Source organism: Mustela lutreola, chromosome 7 (assembly GCF_030435805.1).
Source record: "Mustela lutreola isolate mMusLut2 chromosome 7, mMusLut2.pri, whole genome shotgun sequence".
Lineage (NCBI taxonomy): Eukaryota > Metazoa > Chordata > Mammalia > Carnivora > Mustelidae > Mustela > Mustela lutreola.
The window spans coordinates 43,314,251-43,338,744 of NC_081296.1; the positions used below are offsets into that span (position 1 = coordinate 43,314,251).

At 39.5% G+C, this 24,494-nt stretch overlaps 1 protein-coding gene across 1 annotated transcript in view; it reads right to left on the reverse strand.

Annotated features, from left to right (window-relative positions):
* Positions 1 to 15,660, reverse strand: part of PYGO1 (pygopus family PHD finger 1) — a 29,066-nt gene extending 13,406 nt beyond the window's left edge. The window contains exon 1 of the mRNA XM_059180569.1: positions 15,478 to 15,660. Coding sequence (XP_059036552.1) covers positions 15,478 to 15,526 — 49 coding nt within the window. The 5' untranslated portion in view covers positions 15,527 to 15,660. The remainder of the gene's footprint in view (positions 1 to 15,477) is intronic.
* Positions 15,661 to 24,494: the final 8,834 nt, after the last annotated feature.

The window sequence follows — 24,494 nt, forward strand, 5'->3', positions numbered from 1 at the left end:
GAGAGAGAGAGGGAAGCAGGCTCCCTGCTGAGCAGAGAGCCCGATGCGGGCCTCGATCCTAGGAACCTGAGATCATGACCTGAGCCGAAGGCAGCGGCTTAACCAACTGAGCCACCCAGGCGCCCCCCTTTAAATTATTTTAATGTTCAACTCAAAACTGATATTGCTGAAATAAAGCCAACTAACTCACTTTTATACAAATGTTATCATTTTCATGTGACTGGATATGCTGTTATCTCTTTAGAACACCTGCCTCTTCTAGTAAGATTAGTAAGAACCTCTTGTATTTCCTTGGTACATCCAGGTTTTTAATTCTCACATTTTGTTAAATGCCCATCTACCTAGTTGGGGGGTGTCGTACCCCACTCACATGGGAGGTTTCCCTGTGTTCCTTGATTCAGTTTGTATCTAATAGAAATAGTACCTTTTTTTTAACTTTTTGTTTCATTTATTTTTTTTTCTTGCACAAAAGAATGAGAAGATAAAGAACAGTCATTTAATTTCCTTCTTTCCAGACTTGGGGTTATTAGTAAGAATTCTTAAAATTCTGTAAATTACTAATAGCTTCCAAGGGTAGAGACTGTCTTAGAAGTCTTAGTGCATTTTGCACTATTTCAGAATTACATTATTGGGCCTTTGTTTGCTGCTGTTGCTGAACATTTTTGCTCTTTTTCAAAAACAGCTTTGGTTCATTTTACTTAGAATTTAAAAAGAGATTCTATAAAGTAGTTCTGTTTTAGAAGTCTGTATTTGCTTATATCTATGTTCTTTCAGCTCAATCTTCATGATGAACCTAAGAGGTAGGTAAGTCATCCCCACTTTTTAAAGAAAGAAAAAAGAAATGGAACGTAAAGAAATCATACCACTGGTAAAAAGGGGCATAGAAATCTAAAACTAGGGGTTTTGTTTCCTTTTGCTTTTAAGTTTTTGAATATATTCACAAGGTCGTATAACCATTACTACTCTTTAATGCCAGACCATTATCATCACCCCATCATATATGAATTGGCAGTCATTTCCCAGTCCCCCAGGCCCTGGCGATCATGAATCTACTTATATATTTTTGTCTATTCTGGATATGCCATATAAAAGGAATCATACAATATGTGCCTTTTTGTATCTTGTTTCACTTAAACTAGAGCAATATTTTCAAGGTTTATCCATGTTATAGTATGTATTATTTCCTTTTTATGACTGAATAATATTCCCTTGTATGGATATACCACATTAAATTTATCCATTGATCAGCTGGTGAACAATTTGGGTTGTTTCTACTTTTTGGTTACTAAGAATAATGCTGTTATGAGTACTTGTGTATAAGTTTTTATATAACATATGCTTTCAATTCTCTTGGGTATATATCTGGTAATAGAATCTTTGGGCAGTATGGTATCTCTTAAGTTTAACATTTTGAAGAACTGCCCTACTGCTTTCTATAGCAGCTACACCATCCAACATTCCCACCCGCTAAGTTTGAGGGTCCAATTTCCTCACATCCTCCCCAACACTTATTTTGTTTCTTTTTAATTTAACTTTATTTTTTAAAGATTTATTTGAGAGAGAGAAAGAGTGGGGGTATGGGCAGAGAGAGAATCTAAAGCAGATTCCCAGCTAAGCACAGAGCTTGATGCAGAGCAGAATCTCATAACTCTGAGATCATGACCTGAGTAGAAACCAAGACTCCGATGCTCAACTGACTGACTCTCCTCTGCTTGTATTTTAAATGTAGCCATTCTAGAAATTATAAACTGGTATCTCTTTGCGGTTTTAACTTGCATTTTCAAAATTACTAGTGACGTTGAACACCTTTTCATATACTTATTGATCATCTATACATATTTTTCCTTTGAAGAAATGCCTACTCCAGTCACTTATCTATTTTTCAGTTAAGTTATCTTTTTTGTTAGGTTGTAAGAATTCTATATGTATTCTGGATACTAGACTGTTATCAGTTATAATATTTGCAAAGATTTTCTTCCAATATGTGGGATGTCTTTTCACTTTAATAGTGTCCTCTGACACATGTAAGTTTTTAATTTTGATGAACTCCAATTTATCTTTCTTTCTTTTGGTGTCTGGGTAAACAAAGATTATACACTTCTAAGATACTAGTTTGCCTCCCTAAAATCTTACAAACATACTGTCTTCCTCAGTGGACCACAAAAGACAAAAATGAAAACTTCAGGTTCAAACTAAAGGAACCCCTATTTTAAATTCTTTGATGTGGTAGTAATCCCATTTCAGTAGATGTTAAGTAAAGAACTAACAGTGAGATCCAATCCACCCCTCAAAGTCATTGATTTAAAATTTCATGGTTCAGAAATGACTGAATCTATTACTAATTTATAACTATTCAGTAGACCATATAAAGTGAATTGATGATTCCATATTAACAAATCGTATTTGTTACACTGACATGCTGAGACAAGAAATGTGCTGTTCTCAAATACGAATACCTAGAAATTCTGATGGGTGTGGTAGAGAAAAAGAATCAGCAATGATTTTAGAGGTCAAATAATAAAGTGGTTATATAAATAAAGGTACCAAACAACAAAGTCCTGTATTTCCTAACAGCTGTCATGGATATTTCATTATAACAAAAATATAAAAAGAAAACTCCAATTCCTAAAAATAAAAACAATTACTATTAATTTAGTTTCTAATCTCCAATCTAGAATATATAAATTCTCACTCAGAGCATTAAGAATACTGAATAACTTTAATTTTCCAATTAAATGTTGTAATTTAAAGATGGACAGAAAGTACTTTCAATTAATGGTATGTACATCTCTGTTCACTTTCCAAAAATTTAACAACAATTACTTGTATTCACTGTAAGACAAGGCTTTGACACTTGCAACTATTTAAATAAACATAATTTTCAAGTAATCTGTGAGTAAAACCACCTTAAATTCTTTTTAGAATCTGACTTCTATGGTATTAATTTTTTATTTAAGAGTATAACATTTCCCTCCATAAAGCAAATCTTCAAGTTCCACTGGTGTCTGTTGCTCCATTTATTGTTCATCTAAAGAGTGAACTATATAACATTTTCAATGGTTCTGACACTTTGCCTTACCTGGGTCCTTCCTCCTGCTACCTGTAATACTGGTAGTTCTTCTCAGTGAGGTAATCATTGTGTTAGATCAGAAGCATAGACCTAAGGCCTAATTAGACTACAAGCTACCAAGAATTTCCATGATTCTCACTCTTTAAAAGTAGTGAAAGGTCAGAATCCAAGGAACAGGAAAGTAGTGGCTGTGGAGCTAGTCAATTACATTGCCCTAAGAACTTTTGGTACCAAAGCTTCTCTCCAGCTGCTCTATAATCCAGCGCAGCTAACTCTGCAAGTAAATCATTACTCAGTCAGGAGCTGAGAGCTGTGGGGCAGAGAACCAAGAAAAAGGAAACTGTCAAAGCTCATTGTTAACACTGGCCACTGTTACACTTTTAATCTGTTAATACTTGAATCTCTTTATCTCTTCACTCCTACCTGCCCAGTGACCTCTGAATTCACAAGAGGAAAAGACATGCGAAAGGGTGAAGACAAAAACGGAAAAAAAGAAGCCTCTCTTGTCTTAAGAAAGCAAAGAAACTTTATCTCTGTAGATATTATCACCCTACATTATGCCACTCAATCTCAATTAAATGAAATAATTATCTTATCTCTCCTTTACCCTTTAAACTTTACCTGGAGCTGGAAGTTGAAGTATATGCCTCTTCATAGTCTTATTAGAGATGTCATCTATTAGACAAGGCAATTTTTTCCCATCTAAAGAATCTACAAGTTATTCTTTTATATGAAATCTATTGGAAGTATAGTTATTTTTTCTATTTATAATTTTTATTTTTATAAACTATGGATTATTTGCTTTAGGGATTTTATATATTTTTTGTTCTAATTACATTATATATTATATATATATTCCACCTTTTTATTTCTTCTATTAAAGAATCTATTTCAGCCTCAAGTCCTTAAAAAGGAAGTGAGGGCATTGTTCTGTACACTAGATAGTGGTATGCCTTTTATGTCCTTTAAATTTTCATTTTTTAACTTCACATTTTGTAAAAACTTGAGGGAATCAACAGTAGATTAGAGGATGTAGAAGAATGGATCAGTAATCTAGAAGATAGGGTCATGGGAAGAACCCAACATAAATAGCAATAAGAAAAAATAACTTTTTAAAAACATTTTATTTATTTATTTGCAAAGAGAGACACAGTGAGAGAGGAAACAAAGCAGGGGGAGTGGGAGAGGGAGAAGCAGGCTTCCCGCCGAGCAGCGAGCCCAATGTGGCGCTCGATCCCAGGACTCTGGGATCATGACCTAAGCCCAAGGCAGACACTTAACAACTAAGCCACCCAGGCACCCCAAGAAAAATTATTTCTTTTAAAAATGAGGATAGGTTAAAGGAGCTCTTGGACAATATCAAGTGAACAAACATTTGTATTATAAGGGTCCCCAAAGGAGAAGAGAGAGAAAAGGGGGCAGAAAACTTATTTGAAGAAATAATAGCTGAAAACTTCCCCAGCTACAGGGAAGGAAACAGACATCCAGCTTCAGTAATTCTAGAATCCCAAACAAGATGAATTCCAAGAAGTCCACACAATGACATATAATAATTAAAATATCAGAGATTAAAGACGATTTTAAAAGCAGCAAGAGAAATGAAAATGGTTACATACCAGAGGAATCCCATAAATCAGCTGATTTTTTAACAGAAATTTTTTAAGCCAAAAGAGAGAAGCATTATCTATTCAAAGTGATGAAAGGAAAAACCTACAACTAGGAATACTCTAGCCAGCAAGATTATCATTCAGAAATTCAGAATTCAGGAGAAATAAAGTTTCCCAGACACATAAATGTTAAAGGAGTTCATCACCACTAAGCTAGCCTTGTGAGAATTGTTAAAGGGAATTCTCTAAATGGAAAAGAAAAGGCCATAATTAAAAGTAAGAAAATTATGGGGTGTCTACATGGCTCAGTTGATTAAGTGTCTAACACCACAGAAATGCAAGGAATTATAAGAGACTACTTCAAAAAATTATATGCAACAAGCCTGACAACCTAGAATGGTTAAGTTCTAAAAACAACCAACATTCCAAAACTGAACCAAAAAGAAATAAAAAATCTGAACACAGACCAATTATTAGCAATGAAACTGAACTGGTAATCAAAAAAACTTCCAAAAAACAAAAGTTCAGGATCAGATGGATTCACAGGTGAGTTCTACTAAAGAAGAGTTAACACCTATTCTCCTCAAACTATTCCGAAAAAAATAGAAGGAAAATTCCCAAACACATTCTACAAGGCCTACATGATCCTAATACCAAAACCAAACATGACACAAACAAAACAAAACACAATTACAAACCAGTTGGTATCACCAACGAATACAGATGCAGAATATTAGCAAACCACATTCAATAATACATTGAAAGGATCACTTACCACCAAGAATGGTTCAACATCTGCAAAGCAATCAACATGATACACCACACTAACAAAATGAAGGGTAGAAACCATATGATCATTTCAGTAGACACAGAAAAAGGATTTGACAGAATTCAACATCTTTCCTGATATAAACCTTCAACAAAGTGGGTTTAGAGGGAACATACCTCAACATAATAAAGGCCATATATAACAAACCCAAAGCTAACATCATACTCAACGATGAAAAACTGAGAGCTTTTCCTCTAAGATCAGAAAAAAGACAAGGTTGTCTACTCTCACTGCTTTTATTCAACGTAGTACTGGACATTCCAGCCATAGCAGTCAGACAAGAAAAAGAAATAAAAGGCATCCACATTGGTAGAGAAGAAGTTAAACCATCACAATTTGCAGATAATATGTAATACTATACATGGAAAACCTTAGAGACTCCACCAAAAATCTATTAGAAGTAGCAAATGAACTCAGTATAGTTGCAGGATACAAAATTAATACTCAGAAATCAGTTGTGTTCCTATACACTAATAACGAAGTAGCAGAAAAATGAAGAAAACAACCAAACAACAACAAAAATCAAGAAAATAATTCAATTTACAACTGTACCAAAAAGAATAAAATACCAGGAATAAATTTAACCAAGGAGATGAAAGATGTTTACTCGGAAAATTATAAAACATTGTTGAAAAAAACTGAAGATAGCACAAACAAATGGAAAGATACTCACGCTCATGGATGGAAGACTTAATATTGTTACAATGTCCATATTACCCAAGGCAACAACAGATTCAATGCAATCCTTATCAAAATACCAATAGCATTTTTTGGAGAATTACAACAAATAATCCCCAAAACTGTATGGAACCACAAAAGAGCCTAAACAGCCAAAGTAACTTTGAATAAGAAGAACAAAGCTGGAGGTATCATAATCCCAGATTTCAAGCTATACTAAAATAGCTGTGGTAATCAAAACAATATGGCACTGGCACTAAAACAGACACAAAGATCAACAGAATAGAATAGAGCTTAGAAATAAACCCATGCTAATACGGCCAACTGTATGCAAAGAAGGCAAGAATACATAATGGTAAAAAAATAGTGTCTTCAATGGCTGCATGGGTGGCTCGGTTGGTTGAGTGTCAGCCTCTTGATTTTAGCTCAGGTCATGATTTCAGCATTATGGGATCAAGCCCTGCTCTACACTCAGCAGAGAGTTTGCTTGAGATTCCCCCCACCCCACCGCCCCTCTCCTGTTCACACTCTCTTTCTCTCAAATAAATAAATAAATCCTTTTTAAATATGGAAATAGTCTTGCAATAAATGGTGCTGAGGAAACTGAGGACAACTACATGAAAAATAATGAAATGCGGCCACTTTCTCACACCATAAACAAAACAAATTTAAAATGGATTAAAACCTAAATGTGAGACCTGAATCCACAAAACTCCTAGAAGAAAACAGATAGCAATTCTTTGATATCAACATTTCTCTAGATATGCCTCCTAAAGCAAGGGAAACAAAAGCAAAAATAAACTATTGAAACTACACCAAAATAAAAAACCTTTCCGCACAGTGTAAGAAACCATCAACAAAAGGAAAAGATAACCTACTGAATGGGAGGTACTCACAGATAACATGTCTCATAAGGGGTTAATATCATAAGTAAAGAACTTACACAACTCAGTAACAAAACTCAGTAACAAAAAAACCCCGATGATTTAAAAATGGATAGAAGACATGAACGTTTTGTCAAAGGAGACATATATATGGCCAACAGACATACAAAAAGATGCTCTACATCACTAATCATCAGGGAAACACAAATCAAAACCACAATGAGATATCACCTTACACCTGTCAGGATGGTTAGTATCAAAGAGACAAGAAATAAGTGTTGACAAGGATTCGGAGAAAGAGGAACATTTGGGTCCTGCTGGTGGTAATGCAAATTGTTGCAGCCACTATGGAAAACACTATGGAAGTTTCCTAAAAATTTAAAAATAGAAACACAATATGATCCATTAATTTCACTACTGAGTGTTTAGCCAACGAAAAGAAAAACACTAATTTGAAAAAACATATGCACCCTTATGTTTACTGCAGCATTATTTATAATAGCCAAAATACAGAAGCAACCTAAGTGTCCACTGCTGGATGAATGCATAAAGAAGATGGGATATGGACGGACACACACACACACACACACACACACACACACACACTCCCCACACTGGAATATCACTCAGCCATAAAAAAGAAAGATCTTGCCATTTAGGACAGCATGTGTGGACCTAGAGGGCATTATGCTAAGTGAAGTAAGCCAGACAGAGAAAAGCAAATACCATACGATTTCACTTTTATGTGGAATCTAAAAAACAAAACAAACAAGAAAAACAAAAACAGACCCATAAAAATAAGAGAAAAAACTGGTGGTTGGCAGAGGGGAGGGGATGGGAGGAAGGGAAAACTGGGTGAAGGGGAGTGGGAGATTCAGGCTTCCAGTGATGGAATGAGTAAGTCTGGGGGATAAAAGGTCAACATAGGGAATACAGTCAACAAGAGGACTGTAATAGCAATATATGGTGACAGAAGGTAGCTACACTTGTAGTGAAAATAGTGTAATGTATAGAGTTGCCAAATTACCATGTTGTACACCTGAAACTAATGTAACACCGTGTCAACTATATTCCATAATTTTTTTTATATTTTACATTTTTTCCCTCAAAAACAGCTTTACTTCAAAAGTAGTTCAAGTAAGTATGCATTCTAATTACTATGCTGATTAAATGACAGAAACCAAGTCTCCGTCCCTCCCAAAAAATTTACGTGTTGACATCCTCAGTTTGATGGTTCTTGGAGGAGGGACTGTGGGAGGTGACTAGTCCCTGCCTTAATGAATGGAATTAGTGTCCTTATAAAACAGACCTAGGAGAGCTCCTTTGGCTCTCCTAGCATCCAGAATTGTGCCCAATAAATTGCTATTGTTTATAAGCCACCCAGTCCATGGTATTCTGTTACAGCAGCCTGAAATGACTAGGCAGTGCTTAACTGTACTGCCTGGCACACAGTGAACTCTCAAATATTAGTTTTCATTTTGCTCTCCTTTCAACTAAACTATACCATAATATCACTTCATTTCAGTTTCTATAGTATTTAATGCCCTATCAAAAGATCTCATATCAAGCATTGTCAACTCATTCAGTGGAAAATATCAATTTTTCATAATAGCACAGAAGTCTGGGATATAATGTCAGTTTATATCATTTACTATGGATGTGAACATCTTAACTAACAAGCTTTGCCTTCACCTGAAATATGCACTTCTGTAACACTGGTCTCTACCATTGAAAGAAAATATTATGAATTTATATGTCAATACAGTATTATAAGAAATGGCCTTGGAAGGGAGGGGGGTGGGAGGATGCGTGAGCCTGGTGGTGGGTATTAAGGAAGGTATGTATTGCACAGAGCACTGGGTGTGGTGCATAAACAATGAATCTTGGAACACAAAAAAATTTAAATTAAAAAAAAAGGAATGACCTTATATGATTGAAATGAAAATGCCATTATACTCTTTTAGAATGTAAGGCAGAAAATGTCTGCCATGTGATACTCAGAACCTAGATCAATCTGGGCATGTAATAAATATTAAATTCTGAAAACCCTCAACATCTGTGATTTAAGGTTCCAAATATTTGTGGTTCCTGTACCAGCTGTTCTCCCCAGACTAATGATCTTTCTATTACTGAGGTGCATGAGGTTTAAAGTTGCTAACGGATGTAAACTTATGGAGGGTGGGTAGCTAGCACTCATGTGTGAAGCTGACTCTATACAATAATGACTCTAATAACAAACTTATTTTATGAACAAAGTCAACCAAATTTTGAAACAAAAAACTTCAAAACTAAAGGAGAAAAAACCTGCAAATATTCATAAAAATCACATAATAAACAGCTTATACCTTTCTGTTTCGGCAAAATTATGAAATATGAGGGGTTTCTGCTTTTATAATTTTTTTTGCTTCATTGTCTTTCCCATAAAGGGAGAGTACTTTCTTTTCCGTTCATATCCACTCCTAATCAAAACAAGAAAAAATATGCTGTCTTTTACTTATTAATTGATTAAATACACCTAAAAGTGAATGTTGGTCACATTACCTGTTATATTTTAGAATGTGTATTTTAGAACGTATATTCTATTTCTGATTTTAAAAGTAAACAGGTAAATTTAAAAAATAGTAATTCCTCCCTATAAGGATCCCATAATCTACAGAAAACAATTTCTTTCTTTCTTTTTTTGGAATTCTTAAATTTAATGCAATAAATATTATGATAGACAAAGCACAAGATATGGAGGGAACATAAGGAGGTCCCATCTAATTGTGACTGAGGGAGGAATATCAGAAAAGACATCCCAGGAGGTTTCAACAAAGCTGAAGCTGTGAGGATGGGTATTCTACCAAAGGTGAGGAAAAAAGAGGGCAAGCCTAGCAGACAGAACAGAATGTGCGAGAAAGGTTTAAAGGCAAGAGAAACCATGAGAACCTCTAAAAAGGGAATGTGATTATCTCACACCTGGACAGGAGACCGTTTCATGGAATATGAAGATTAGAGAACTAAGGGGTAGGCCTGGACCAAGTAAAAAAAAAGCCAATATGAGAAGGTAGGATTTTTATCCAAAGATAATGGGGAACAACTAAAGAGTTTTACAAAAAAAAAAAAAAAGAGTAACATGACTGAATTGTGTTTTAGAGCACACTGGCAATGAAACACAGTTAACTAAGACTTTCAGGCATAGAGTTTAGCTCTAGCTTTGTCACTTACTAACTAGGTAAACTTGAGTGTTATTTAACCACACAGTACTTGACCTCTCTGAGCTTTAGTCAGCCAACTGTAAACCTAGAATGACAGTAACATCTAACTCAAAGGGTTCTTGAGAGGTTTAAATAAGACATCCATTTAAAACAATTAACAAGCTGCTTGGTAAGTACTCAATAGATAGTAGTTATTAATCATCAGCAGTAGCAATGTGGAAAATGGATTAAGAGGGACAAGACGGGAGGCCAGGAAACCAGTGAGAGGCCTATGATAATAATAAAAAAGATGAAGTCTAAACTAAAGAAGTGGTTATAGAAAAGTCAAGGAGATGGTGGGTTCAAAATGTGGAAAGGAGACAGGTATTCTAGGACTTTGGGAAAGTGTTGGCTGGGAGTGGAAGATGGGTTCGGGTCCCTGGATAAATGATGTTCACCAAGACAGGGAGTGTGGGAGGAAGAGCACACTGGACATCTCACAGATAAATACATTTCAATCAACAGACTAAAAACAAAATTCATTTATCTTCCCCTCATAAATCTTTTCTTCCTTCTACATTTCTGTGACACTCTCCTCTTTTGGTTTTTCCTTCTACCTCTTGGGCTATTCTTCCACATTCTGCTTTTCAGAGTCCTCTTTTCACCCTTTGTCTTCTAAACACTAGTTTCAAAGTTGCTTTTCTCACTGCTTTTCTCTTCTCACTTCTTACTCTCCCAAGTGAGTTATCTACTCCCAAGGCATCAATTAGTTTACTTGTTTACTGATAACTTCCAGATCTCTATTTCTGGCTCAGCCCACTTTCCTCAGTTCTAAACCATGTATATCCATTGTGCACACTGAAACACCTCAGGGGGATATTCATGCAAGGTGTTGAAAATCAAACTACTTTCCTGATAATGTTTAGCCTTTATTTTCCTTATAATGTTTAGCCGTTTTTATTAAAAAATAAAACAGCAAAACCCCCTAAAATCTTTCCTTTGGACTTCGATTGGCTCCTCCCCTCTACTTTATGTCTACCTAAATTAAGTTTCATCTCCAGTCTGAATTCAAATCCTCCATACACTCATTCAACATGGCCTACAAGTATATTTTTACTACTTTTATGATATCTCTATGCTATTATCCCATTCTAAACCAAATCCCAACATCTCCAATGCCATGTCTAACTCTATTTAAAAACACTTCATCTGGAATGAATGTTCAACTTCCTTCTTCACCTCTAAATTTCTTTCTTCGCTCTTTTTTTCTCCATGACTACCTCTTCATTTCATTCTATTTCCTTCTCTCACCTGCAGAGATGTGACTTATGAGAAAGAAGCCTTTTCTGTCTCACCTCTAGCTTCCCACATTGAATGCTTAGCACATGGTACATATTCAAAAACATGTATTGAATGTTTTATTAATGAATTATCCTCTCTTCTGATGTTTTTCAGTTTCTCCCCTCTCAGGTTCTTTTGTAAGTCTACCAGTATGTTTGCCTATCTTTAAAGGAAAAAAAAAAAAGACACTTTCTCTTAATTGTATCCTTCCAACCTACTAGCTATGTCTTTCTGTCTACCACCATGCTTCTTTACATCACATTTTTATCTCTCAATTTTTACTACTTGAAAATGTGCTTTTTCCCAGAAGTGACTTTATAAAACCACTGCTGACTTACTAAACCTTTTTCTCATCCCCATTGTCTTTGCTGCTTTTTCTATATCATTTCCACAAAGGAACACTCACTGCTTCTTAGAACGCTTAGAACACTTCTCCAGAAGGCATTCCTTGATTCCCTTAAAGATAGGTTAGGTTCCATTATTTCCTATAGATGATCACAGCACTTCTCATGCTCTTTCTAACTACTTATTTGTCTGTATCCTAAAGACTTCTTGAAAACAGTATTATGTCTTCCTAATCAATATTTCCACTGTCTAGTGCTATGACTGCTCAATAAATATTTGCTGAATAAATGAATTGATATTGTGATCAGATCAACACCTAAGAGTTCTGAGAATACTGCATAATGGGAATATTGGTTAAAATAAGGATGACAGGTAACATTTTAAGAGAACAGACTATCAAAAATCAGCATAAATATATGAATGAGTTACTTCATGTATTCACTCATCCATTCATTTGGCATATACTGCAGGCAAAACAATGAGGGGAGAAATAGTAAGATAACCAAGATATTGTACCTATCTTCATGGATCTTTCTTATAATCAAGGCCTGAGGGGCTGAGGATGGTAACAACTGGTAGAAAATAAGAGTAAGATACATTGCCACTAAATAGCAATTCTGAATCTAATATTAAAATATCAGGACAGGTTTAGAAGACCCCCAAATCAGCTTCCTCTTGTCCACTCACCTTTTCAATCTAGGCCTACCATCATTGGGTCTCAAACCTTAGTAGGCATAAGGAACACAGGGGATCTTGTTAAAGATGTAGAGAAATCACCCAGAAATTCTGATTCTGTGGGCCCAGAAACCTACATTTTTAATAAATATCCCAGGGGATATGATACTTTTGGTCTACAAAGCATACTACTGTAAAGTCCTTAGTCATGTTGTCATAATTTTGTCATATCTCAGTTCCATCTGTGACACTGTCTTAATAATTTCTTCAAATTGAAATTGTGTGTGTGTATCTTAGCCTTAAACTAAACAAGAGGTTTGATGACTTATATTTTTTATAATACACATGAAACAAACACATAACTATTTAAAAGTCTGTCTGTATACATTGGTAGATGGTAAACAGTTTAAGAAGCACTGTTCACAGTTTGTATTCTGCAAAGACCAAATCCTGCATGTCTTAGGATATAAATTACAACAAAAAGTTGCAGAGCAGTCAAGTTCAGCTGAATTGTGTTTCAGAATCACTCATATAGATATTCTGGTACCTTTTATAAAATAATCCAAAATATTTTAAAAATTAATGCTATAGTCACTACAAAGTGACTTATTATAAAAAACTCCTCCTCATTGTGATTTTTCATTTTGAAAAGTGCTTTCTTTGCCTTTTATTCTGGTACTTAACTTGCAGAATATTCTTGAGCTGACACCTGAGCCGACTACACACAGCTAAGGCACCAAACTTAAAAGCAGTAGCTGGAACAAAATAAAGATAAATCCGTGCTCTTGATCTACAGCAAAATATCCATCCATTTTATTTAAAATTACATTTGATTAAGACTGATAATAATTGAGTTCAAAGGTATAAACCTGAGAACTCTCTTTCTTTTCCTTCAACCCCAAAGTAATTTATAATAATCGGCAAAATAACAGGGCAAAAATATCAGAGGAATAACTGTATTTCAGAAAGGTCTATTCCTTAAAGGGTTTGGCAACTCAAAACCACAAACAGAAAAGGAAACTGCAATAGAAAACCTATGCTGGTATTAAAAACAATATTCTGAGAGAGCATGCATGCGCTCTTAAAAACAATATTCTGCTCTAAATTATGTTTTTGCTTAAATGGCTAAGAAAATCAATCTTTACCTAAATACACAAGTGATGTCTTTTGGATCATCAAGACATTGTCACTGTGTTACAATCCGGTTCTCTGGGATTAATCTGCAGTCACATGGAACAAAAACATAGATGAATGACTGTGGTTCTTGATCTCTACATCTCTTAAGTCAATTGGAAATTTACCTTACTACTTACTGATTTATAAAGCACTTTATCCTGTTTGGATGAAAGGATTATTGCAGTAGCTTCCTAACTAGCTTCCCTGCCTCACCCCTTGTTCCCCCACAGGGCAGCAGAGAAACCCTGCTAAAAATATAATTCCTGGGGTGCCTGGGTGGCTTAGTCAGTAAGTGTCTGCCTTGGGCTCAGGTCATGATCTCAGAGTCCAGAACTGAGCCCCTGCTCAGCGGGGAGTCTGCTTCTCCCTCTCCTTCTGCCCCTCCTCCCCTCGTGCGCATGCATGCTCTCTCAAATAAATAATATATATACCTCTTCTCACCTTTTCTCCTCAGCTCATACTACTCTCCCTTTGCTCACTCTCTGCCGGTTACCAAAAGTTCTTTGCTGTTGCTTGAATACACTCAGCAAGTTCCAGACCCAGGGCCTTTGCACTCGCTGTTCCTTTTGCTGAGACTGCTCTTCCCACGCATACCCATATGGCTCTGGTCTATCACTTCCTTTGGTTCTGGCTCAAACATCATCTTCTAGATCAGTCCTCTTACACATAACCTAGACCTCTCCACCTCTTATGTATTTCCTAACCACTTTACCTGCTTTGTTTATGTCCAGAGCGCTTACTATCTGACATTCTCTATCTTTTGTTCATTATCTCTTTAGAGTGTGAACTGGTACCCGGTGAAGACTCTCCCTGCTTTGTTCACCGTTGTACCCCAGTGCCAAGAACAGTGCACAGCACACAGTACATGTTCAATAAATATTTGCTTAATGAACAGTGTTATTTCAACTTTGGGACTTTCAGCCTTAACCCCACTTAGAGTTGAAAATAAAAGCTGGAGGATATCCCCCAAATTTCCAGCCGCTATTTGGCATCTGTGAACTTACACGCATTATCTTTTGTCTGGTACGGCGTTCCCTCCGATTTTTCTTCGATGGTAAGGCAGCAGGAAATTTCCTAACTAGTGTGCAAGGAACACGCAAACCAATCACGTATAAAATTGATTTTAGGTGATTTGATTCTTATCCAGAAGCCCATAAAGAAAATGCCTTTTGAATTTATATAGTGTGTCCTCTTCAACCCAAGGAAAATACGCTGTATATTTGTGTTGCCTTTGGGGGTGGGAAGGGGGCTGGGAGAGACGCGAAGGCCCGGTACACCCTCCTCAAAGCGTCAACTCTTGAGCAGCCCAACTTACTTTTGGGGGGGGGGGTGGGCACCGATCGTGGTCTCTGCCGGGGAGGGGGTGTTTCTTTCTCCCCCTTCGAGGTGCCTATTGTGCTGTCTTGCGAACGAGCTAAGGTGGGAGAGGAGCGGGGTACGGAGGGATGCTAAGCGCGGCTTCAACTGCCGCCTAACACAAAGTCGGAGGCGAGGGCTCCGCGCGGGCGTCTGGGGCGAGCGGGCTCCGGGGCCGCGCGCCTCGAAACGCAGCCTCGGCCCCGGGGCGCAGGCGGGACGCGCGGGCTGCGCGGAGTTAGGCCCGGACAGAGCCCCGTGGCCTCCCAGCGGCCGGGCACGCGGCCCCCGCGCACCCCACTCACCCCGAATCCCCCAATCCCGTGCCCTTCCCGGTTACCTCGAACTCTCTTCAGCGAAATGGGATCCTTCTCCTGTTCTGCTGACATTACAGACCGCAAAGCATGACTCCCCCCCAGGCCGCGGGAATTCGGTCTCTTTGATGCTGCGGCGGCGGCTCCTCCTCCTCGCGGGGCCGCTGCGGCTGCGAGGCGAGCCTCCGAGCCGAGGCGCGGCCGAGGGCGGCGGGGACGCGGGCCGACTTTGCAAAGTTTGGGAGGAAGACGAGGCCTCGGGGCGGCCGGGCGGCGTGCGGGGTCTGGCCGAGCTCAGCGGCGGCGGCCGGGAGCGCGGCCTGGGGGCGGCCCCCCGCCCGGGGCCGGCATGTGCGGAGGACGAGTGCGCCGCCGCCGCCGCCTCCTCCCACTCCTTCTTCTTCGCCGCCGCCGCCGCCGCCTCGGGAGCCGCTGACAGGGGAGGCAGGAGGCGGGTGGCCGGGCCCTGGCGGCGCACTCACAGCGCCCTCTGAGGAGGAGGTCTGCGCTCTCGCCGCTCCCGAGTCGCAGACACAAAAGCCCCCAGCCTGGAGCCGCCTGCAAAACCCGCTCTGGGGCGGGCGAGGGACGTGGCGCGGCCCCGCGGCTTCCCCGCCCTGAGCTCCCCAGCCCCGCGCGGGGACGGACTTCGGGGGGCGGGGGCCGCTGCCTGGTCCCGCGGCGCCCGCCGCCGCTGCCGTCTCGCGCTCCGCCTCGGCCCAGCCCCCACGGCCCGCGCGCGCCTCTCGCTCCGCGCCGGGACTCGCGGGCCCGCGGCTCTGGCAGCCGGGGCGGGCCGTCGCGCGCCGAGGGGCCGCCCCGCCCAGCCCCGCGCCCGGCCTCCCCCGCCGCCCTCCGGGCCTGAGGACGTTCGGCTCTGCGGCTGGCCGGCCGGGGCCACGCTCCTGGGAGGAAATGGCATCTCCGAACTTCGTCGGAGGCCACAGCAGGCATCTTGGCCTCGCAGCCAGGGATCTGAAAGAGAAACGTAGGATCCGAGCAAACTTTGTACGCGGGAGCTGGAGAGTTCTCGGCCGGCATGTGGAGATCCCCATGCTCACGCTCCGTGTCCGTGGTCTGGACACCTGTTTGTTGAATGCCCCAACTTCAAGTTTTAATGGCTCGGCTCTTCGAGAAAGAGCGATGAAGAATTTCATACAAGAAAGGAGGATGGGTGGGAGCGGTGAGAAGACCGGACCTGATTCAGACGTTACATTTTAGGAGAAGGAACACCAGTGAGATTTGTACATTCGATTTGATCACTGATTCACATCCATCAATTGGGCTGTGTGTCCTGAGGCAACCCAGGTGACCTCTCTGAGTCTCAGACTTAGGATCTTTCAAAGGCAGTGGGGCTGCATCTCTGAGGTCCCTTCTAGCTCTGACATTCTTTGACTTCCTTTTACAAAACTTGTCCCTATTTCTTAGGTTTTCCAGTAACCCCTCTAAAGAGAATCCGTAGGTGCAGCCTCTAATCTTCAGTCAGGTGAGACACTGGGCTTATTTTGATGTTAGTATCACTGAAAAGTACTCATTAATCATACGAGGACTAACTCCAAAAGGAGTGTCATCCCTCCTGAGACTAGACTCGAAACTCACTCAGCTACACATACAGTATCAGAAAGAACAGAAGTAAGCATGAAGCCAATGGATAGTCTTAGCAACTACATTAACAGGCAAGCACCGTAGCCTCAGAATCGGCTTTCAAAGGACAGGGTGTGTCCAGGGAACACATTTTACCCTTTCTCTATTAAGTTTTGAGAAAATTTCTCATTGGAAGATCCAGACTAGGATAGGCTGGGGAAAATTTTGTACTGGAGGCAGGTCTAAAGAGAAGCCCATCCTCCTCTCCACCCCACCCCACCCCACCCCCAGCAGCTAGAAGGTAAGCTCCCTGCAGTAGGAATTTTATCCAGTTCACTGCTATATCCTCTGGTACCTAACAGTGACTGGCAAGTGTTCAGAATTTGTTGTTGCTGTTGAATGAATGCATGAATGAACAGACTGGAAGTGGCCCTGGGATGACAGGATTGATAGGGGTTTCTTGAGTGTGATAAAGCCCAAGCGAGTTCTATGACAAAGCAAATTGGTCTTACACTTTCAGTCAATATGGAAATGTAGAGTTTTCTTTATATAAACCTAGTGCAACGAGAGTGCTTGAGCAAAATCATTGCTGAGAGATTTTGACTTCTTTATTGTAATTGCCTTAAAGCTAGAGACTCAGAAATAATATGTAAATCAAGAGAAACTAATTGGCCTCTTTTTAATGATTCATCAAGAATAAAAAGACCATCTTACCCAGCGATGGATTTTTAGATCGATTTGACTTCCAGATTCTGACTACTTACTTGCTACATACCAGAATTACTTGGAGGGCATTCTAAAATTTCAGATTCCCAAATCCCAACCCAGATTTACTGAGTCAGGATTGTTGAGAATGCGGTCTGGAAATTTGTCTTTAAATATTCTTTATGTGATTCTACAGCAATGAGAATTTTGCATGATATTCCTTAGGCCTCCAGTATGACAAAATCCTAACAAAAATATCCCTTCACTTTGCTGTTATAGTCTTTATCCATGACACTTGGTTATGAATCCCAGAGTTCATCTTCACTCCCTCTTTCACACAGAGAAATTCAGGTACATCTATTGTTGGTGGGCCAGTCATGCCCTGTAATGCCCAGTCATGCCTAAACTCAGTAGAAAGCACATCTTAGGATCAACAAACTTTTTCTGTGGCGGGCCAGATAATAAATATTATAGGTTTCACAGGCCCTTGTTGTCCTCTGTCACAACTACTCAACTCTGTCATTGTAGTAGGAAATCAGTCATAGACAATATGTAAAGTGGGTATGGCTGTATTCCAATAAAACTTTATTTTATAAAAGCAGGCAGTGTACTGAATTTGGCTCAGAGACTAATCTGACTCCCAGACTAGAGGTTGGATCACAAAGTTGAATTTTGAGCTCAGAGAACAAGCCTAGGTTGCAGATATAAATGAAGAAGGCATTACCTAAAAATGGATAAACTACCCAGGATCAATGAGAAATGAGAGCCAAGGAAGAATACAGGGAAACAATGATATTTTATTTTATTTCATTTTATTTTATTTTAATGGGCTTTATTTATTTGAGAGAGAGAGCATAAGCAAGCAGGGTGGAGGAGGGGCAGAGAGAAGAAGGACAAGCAGGCTTCCCACTGAGCTCAACTGAGAGCACCGGCTGGGGTGGGGTGGGGTGGGGTGGGACTCTAGGCCAGGACTCTGAGATCATGACCAGAGCCAAAGTCATATGCTTAAACGACTGAACCACCCAGGCACCCCAACACTGACATTTTAAAGGCTAGGTAGAGATAGAGGAACCTGTAAAGGAAATTGAGAAGGAATGAACAAACAGGAGTGTTAGGGCAATTGAAAAAGAAGAGAGAGAAAGGATCAACATTATCACATGCTGCTGAAGGAAGTACTCATTTCTGTCAGAAGCCATCCTTGGTCTGCAATCTACTAAACTCCTGTCTCATATTTTGAAATATTGAATTCTTAGTTTTCACTTTAAATATATTACATCTCAAACTTTGCCTGTTTGTATTGTGGAAGGTAGCACAGTTTTAAGTACAAAGATTCCAATGTAAGTTGCTTTAGATTTACACATAAACTTATTTTTCAGGAAAAAAAAAAAAGAAAATATCCCTGTAAGTTCTATTTTCAAACATTTAAAATCATAAATGTGTTTAAAATTGAATAGAAGTAAAAAAAAAAAAAAAAACCCGATTCTAGGTATCTGGGAGTTTTGCAGCATTGGTTTGAATCCTTTTGCGATATAATTACAAACGTGGTCAGACCAGCAATCTCTGGTCAACCACCAGGAGCCCTTTGTTGACAAATATAGATGGGCTTTTGAATGCTCAAAATTGAGAGAATCACAACAGCAAACTTTTGGAGATGTCTTTATGAGTTAGGATTCAATCAAGACACAAAACCACATAGTAATTTGAATAGAGTTAAGTTTAATACAAAGAATTATTAATTATAGCAAGAGATTGCCGTAGGGAGGGATTTTAGATAGTAAGAAGTCAAAAGAAGAGGGCACCTGGGGCTCAGTTGGTTAAGCATCTGCCTTCGACTCAGATAATGGCCAAGCGGTCCTGGGATCCAGCCCCACATCTGTTGGCGGGGAGGGTCTCTGCTCAGCAGGGATCCGGCTTTTCCCTTTCCCTCTGTTCCTCCCCCTGCTTGTGTTCTCTCTCTCCCTCTCCGTCAAATAAATAAAATCTTGAAAAAAAAAAGTGAAAAGAAAGCTAAAGAATATTAGAAAAGCAGGGACACCTGACTGGCTCAGTTAGTAGAGCATGTGACTCTTGATCTTGGGGTCCTGAGTTCAAGTTTCATGCTGGGTGCATACATTACTTAAATAAATACATAATTAAAAAAAAATGAAGGTAGGAAAAGTAGGTATGAGGAGGAGCCATTCCCCTTAAGGCTGAGAGGAAGCACCCGGAGAAGGGGGCTCTCCCTCTCCAGGCTGCATTCTGACCTTACCAGAGAGTGCCAGAGGAAGCTGTTGGCTTGGGTGCTACATGTATTGCAGGAGCCTGGCCCTGGGTAAGTGCTCAGCACTACAGAAGCTGGATGCTGGAGAAGACATGGGGGCTACAGGAGCCCACCAAGAGGAGGACTGTAACAGGAAGGGAAGTCCCTTCCTCCTGCACCTGCTACTGACAACACATAACATCATGCCAGTTGGCAAAGGAAGAATATTTAAGGAATCTGTCTTAATTTTTGCAGAGCAGGCAGTGAAGGATAAATTGGCATTGAGAGGCAACAGACTGATTATTCACACAATGTTCGTGTGCACTTTAACCTAGGAAGGGTCCCTAAGTGATCTACCAACAGCACCTCTGGTTCTGGAAGTCTCTATTTAAAAAAAAAAAAAAAAAAAAAAAAAAAAAGGTACTTTCCAAATGTTGCTATCTTGTCCTAAATGAATACTTATTTTCAAGGTAATGAAATATGGGACAAAGTTTAACTTAAAAATACTCTTGAAGTCATTCTCTTTAACCTCTTCTATCCCACCCATTGATTTTATAAATTCCATAAATTTTACCACTTAAATAATTCTCAGATGTGTTTGTTATCTATTTCTGTGGCTACCACCCAATCCCAACCATGACCATTTATCTCTTTTCTAGACTAATACATTAATCACCCAGTGGTTTGCCCCACATTCACCTTAACCTCTATTCGAATCCATTTTCTACTCGGTAGCCAGAATGATCCTTTTTATTTTGAAAGAATTATTTTAGATTCACAAGAGCTATAGGGAAGGCCTGTGCATTCTCACCCTGGCCTCCTCCAAAGTCAACATCATGTACAACTACAGTATGATATCAAAACCCAGAAACTGACATTGGTACAATCCATAAAGCTTATTCATATTTTACCAGTTATGCATGCCCTGGTGTGTGTGTGTATGTTTGTGTGCGTGTGATTTTATCACATGTGTCACCTTTATAACACTACCCCAAATCAAGATACTCAACTGTGCCATCCCCACAAGACTCCCTTGTATTATCTTTTTATGACCACACCCACTAGCTCCTTCATTGCTAATAGATCAGGGAGAGCCACTAATCTCTTCTTCGTTTTTATAATTATGTTATTTAATGAGGCTTACACAAATGAAGTCACGCAGTATGTATCCTTTTGAGGTTTTTCTCCCCACCCAATAGAATCTCCTTGCTTATTATCCAAGTTACCGTGTGTGTCAGTGTGTTGTTCCTTTTAACTACTTAATGCTATTCCATAGTATGGATGTACCACATTTAAAGCATTCACTCCTTGAAAGACTACATGAGTAGTTTCTACTCTTTGGCAAGTATAGTAAAACCATTATGAACATTAATGTACAAATTCCTGTGTGAAATTAAGTCTTCATTTTTCTGGGATAAATGCCCAAGAATGCAAATGCTGGGTCGTATGGCAAGACCATTTTTAGTCTGAAAGTAACTGCCAAACTATTTTCCAGAGTGTGGAGTGCTCTTTTTAAAACACAGAAATCATCCTGTCATCACTTTACATTAAACTTCTCAATAGCTTCCCGCTGTTATTATAATAAAGGTTAGACTTTTTAAAAGATGGACTATAAAGCCTATGTCATATGATTTCCACTGATTTCTCCAGCCTCATCCTCTACCACTCCCCTTGCTCTTGAAGTTTACTGGCCTTTTAAAAATTTCCTCCAACATTTTCCTGCCATGGGGACTTTGCAAATGTTTTTGGGGAGTGCTCTTCTTTCTGGTCCTAGTCCAATTAACTCAAATTCTACTTGTTTCCCTGAAGTATTTATCTCCAGTATTTATCTCCTCAGGGAAGCCTCCTCTAGTCTACCTCAGGTTCTGTGTTTTCATGTTCCTTTCTTTCATCACTTGTCTCAGTTTGAAATTACATGTTAATTTCTGTGAATATCTGATCAAATTTTGTCTTCACCTCCAGACTCTAAAATTCATGAGAACAAACATTGTGTTGATATTTGCTTATTTTCGTCTAATATATAACAGGTTCTCAAGAAACATTGTCTGGTGGGGTACCTCGGTGGCACAGACAGTTAAGCCTTTGACTCTTGGTTTAGGCCCAGGTCCTGATCTTAGGGTAATGAGATCAGGTCCTGCACTCAGCTGAGAGTGTGCTTAAGATTCTCTCTCCCTCTCCTTCTGGCTCCCCACCCTGCTCTTTCATTCTCTCAAAGTAAATAAATCTAAAAACAAAAAAATTAATTTTTGAATGAATTATGAATGAATTACATACTTGCGAAGAATTCAATGTCAAAGCCTTACCATTCTGTAATTGTGTTTATTCATTATTTATTTAAGATGTATTAACTAGGGGTGCCTGGGTGGCTCAGTGGGTTAAAGCCTCTGCCTTCGGCTCAGGTCATGATCCCGGGGTCCTGGGATCGAGCCCCACATCGGGCTCTCTGCTCGGCAGGGAGCCTGCTTCCTCCTCTCTCTCTGCCTCTCTGCCTACTTGTGATCTCTCTCTGTCAAAAAAATAAATAAAATTTTTTTAAAAAAGATGTATTAACTACTCTAAAGCTGGTGGGAAAAGGGAGATAATTAGCTACTCATGTTCAGGGTAGTCAGATAAGCAATAGATTCCTTTAGCCGAATTTCAAATCCATACAGTTTACATTAATACATTCCGAAATATATATTATTTCAGCTAAGACTTATTTTCTAAATAATTCTATCAGATAAATATTATTGAAAAAATTTAAAAAAGGGGCACCTAGGTGGCTTCATCGGTTAAGTGTCTGCCTTCAGCTCAGGTCCTGGGTCATCTCTGCATCCTGAGATCCAGCCCCATGTCGGGGTCTCTGCTTGTCAGGAAGTCTGCTTCTCCCTCTCCCTCTGTGCTCCCTCCCTCTCAAATAGCTAACTAAATGAATAAATCGTTAAAATAAATAAATAAATAAGAAAAGGATTAACAGGACACTTGTAATTCTTTGAAAGTACAAAGGAGGCTTGAAAGGCAAGGGACGAATGTCTAGGGAGCTCTACAGCTTGATCATCGTCCTCTGAATGTGACAAACCCCTTCCCATCAACACCCAGAGATTTTAGTTTAATGTAACTGTCCTAAGAACTTTCTTGGGACAGCGTGGTTGAAAACATTCACAGGTTAAGTAGAGGTGCCTCTAGTGAGCCACCTGTTTTTGATCTTTGATTTTAAAGACAGTGAATCACATGCTTCTTACGTGACAGCTGATGAAACCAATATGGCAAAGTAATGTAGGATTTTTGCCTTGTTTTGCTCTGTTTCTTACAGCAATGGGAAAAGAGGCAGATTTTTTTCAGGATGTAAATACTGCCAACATAGGCAGACTGCAACACTGTGGGTGCCTGAGAAATTTTTTAAGAGCATGTGGGAATGAGCAAGATATGTGCATACTCGTGAATGAAACACAGCAAAGCAGGACTACCTAAGAAACATGACAAATCTTGGTGTTAAAACAACAAACTGTAAATATGGAACAATTGGCATTTTATGAAATCTCTTTTAAAAGACAGAAAATGTGCCAATTTTAAGCCTTTTTGGTTTGTATATGTGTTTGGAGGGAAAGAGCAGGGAAAAAGAAGGCAAGGTAATGACAGCTTTGTGCGAAAGCCTTCCTTGGAGTCCCCCCATTTCCTTGTACATCCACATTTTTTTAATGAAGATACAATTAACATATCACAGAATTCACTGTTGTAATGTGTGCAATTCAGGGTGTAGTATTTTATTCACTTTTTAGTATATTTTCGTATATTCACAGTTGGGCAACCATCACCATATCTAAATCCAGAACACTTTCATCACCCCGGAAAGAAACCCCGTAGTGGTTCCGCAGCCACTCTGTATCACGAACTTTCCCTTTTCCCTACTCCCCAACCCCTGGGCCTGGGCACTACTAATCTACTTTCTGTCTCTATGCATTTGCCCTCTCTAGATATTTCATTTTATAGAACTGGAATCATACAATACGTGTATGGCCTTTTGTGACCGGCTTCTTTCCCTTTGCATAAAGTTTTCAAGGTTCATCCAGCCTATGTACCAGTATTTCCTTCTTTTTTATGGCTAACAACTTTCCACTGTAAGGACATACAGAACATTCTCTTTGTAAATTTTTAAAATTTGACTTACCTTCAAAATTACAGAAGAGGTACCAGAAAAGTGAGAAGAGCACTCATATATCCTTCATCTGGGTAAATAAACTAACCTTAAGCCTCATTTGCTTATTTGCTGTGTTTCAGGCTTTTTTCTCTCTGTACACACACATTATCATCCTTGTTGCTCTCCTTATTTTTTTTTTTTAAAGATTTTATTTATCCATTTGACAGAGATCACAAGTAGGCAGAGAGCGGGGGTGGGGGGTGGAGGCAGAGCAGACTTCCTCTTGAGCAGAGAGCCTGATGCCGGGCTCCATCCCAGGACCCTGGGATCATGACCTGAGCTGAAGGCAGAGGCTTTAACCCACTGAGCCACCCAGGCGCCCCGCTCTCCTTGTTTTC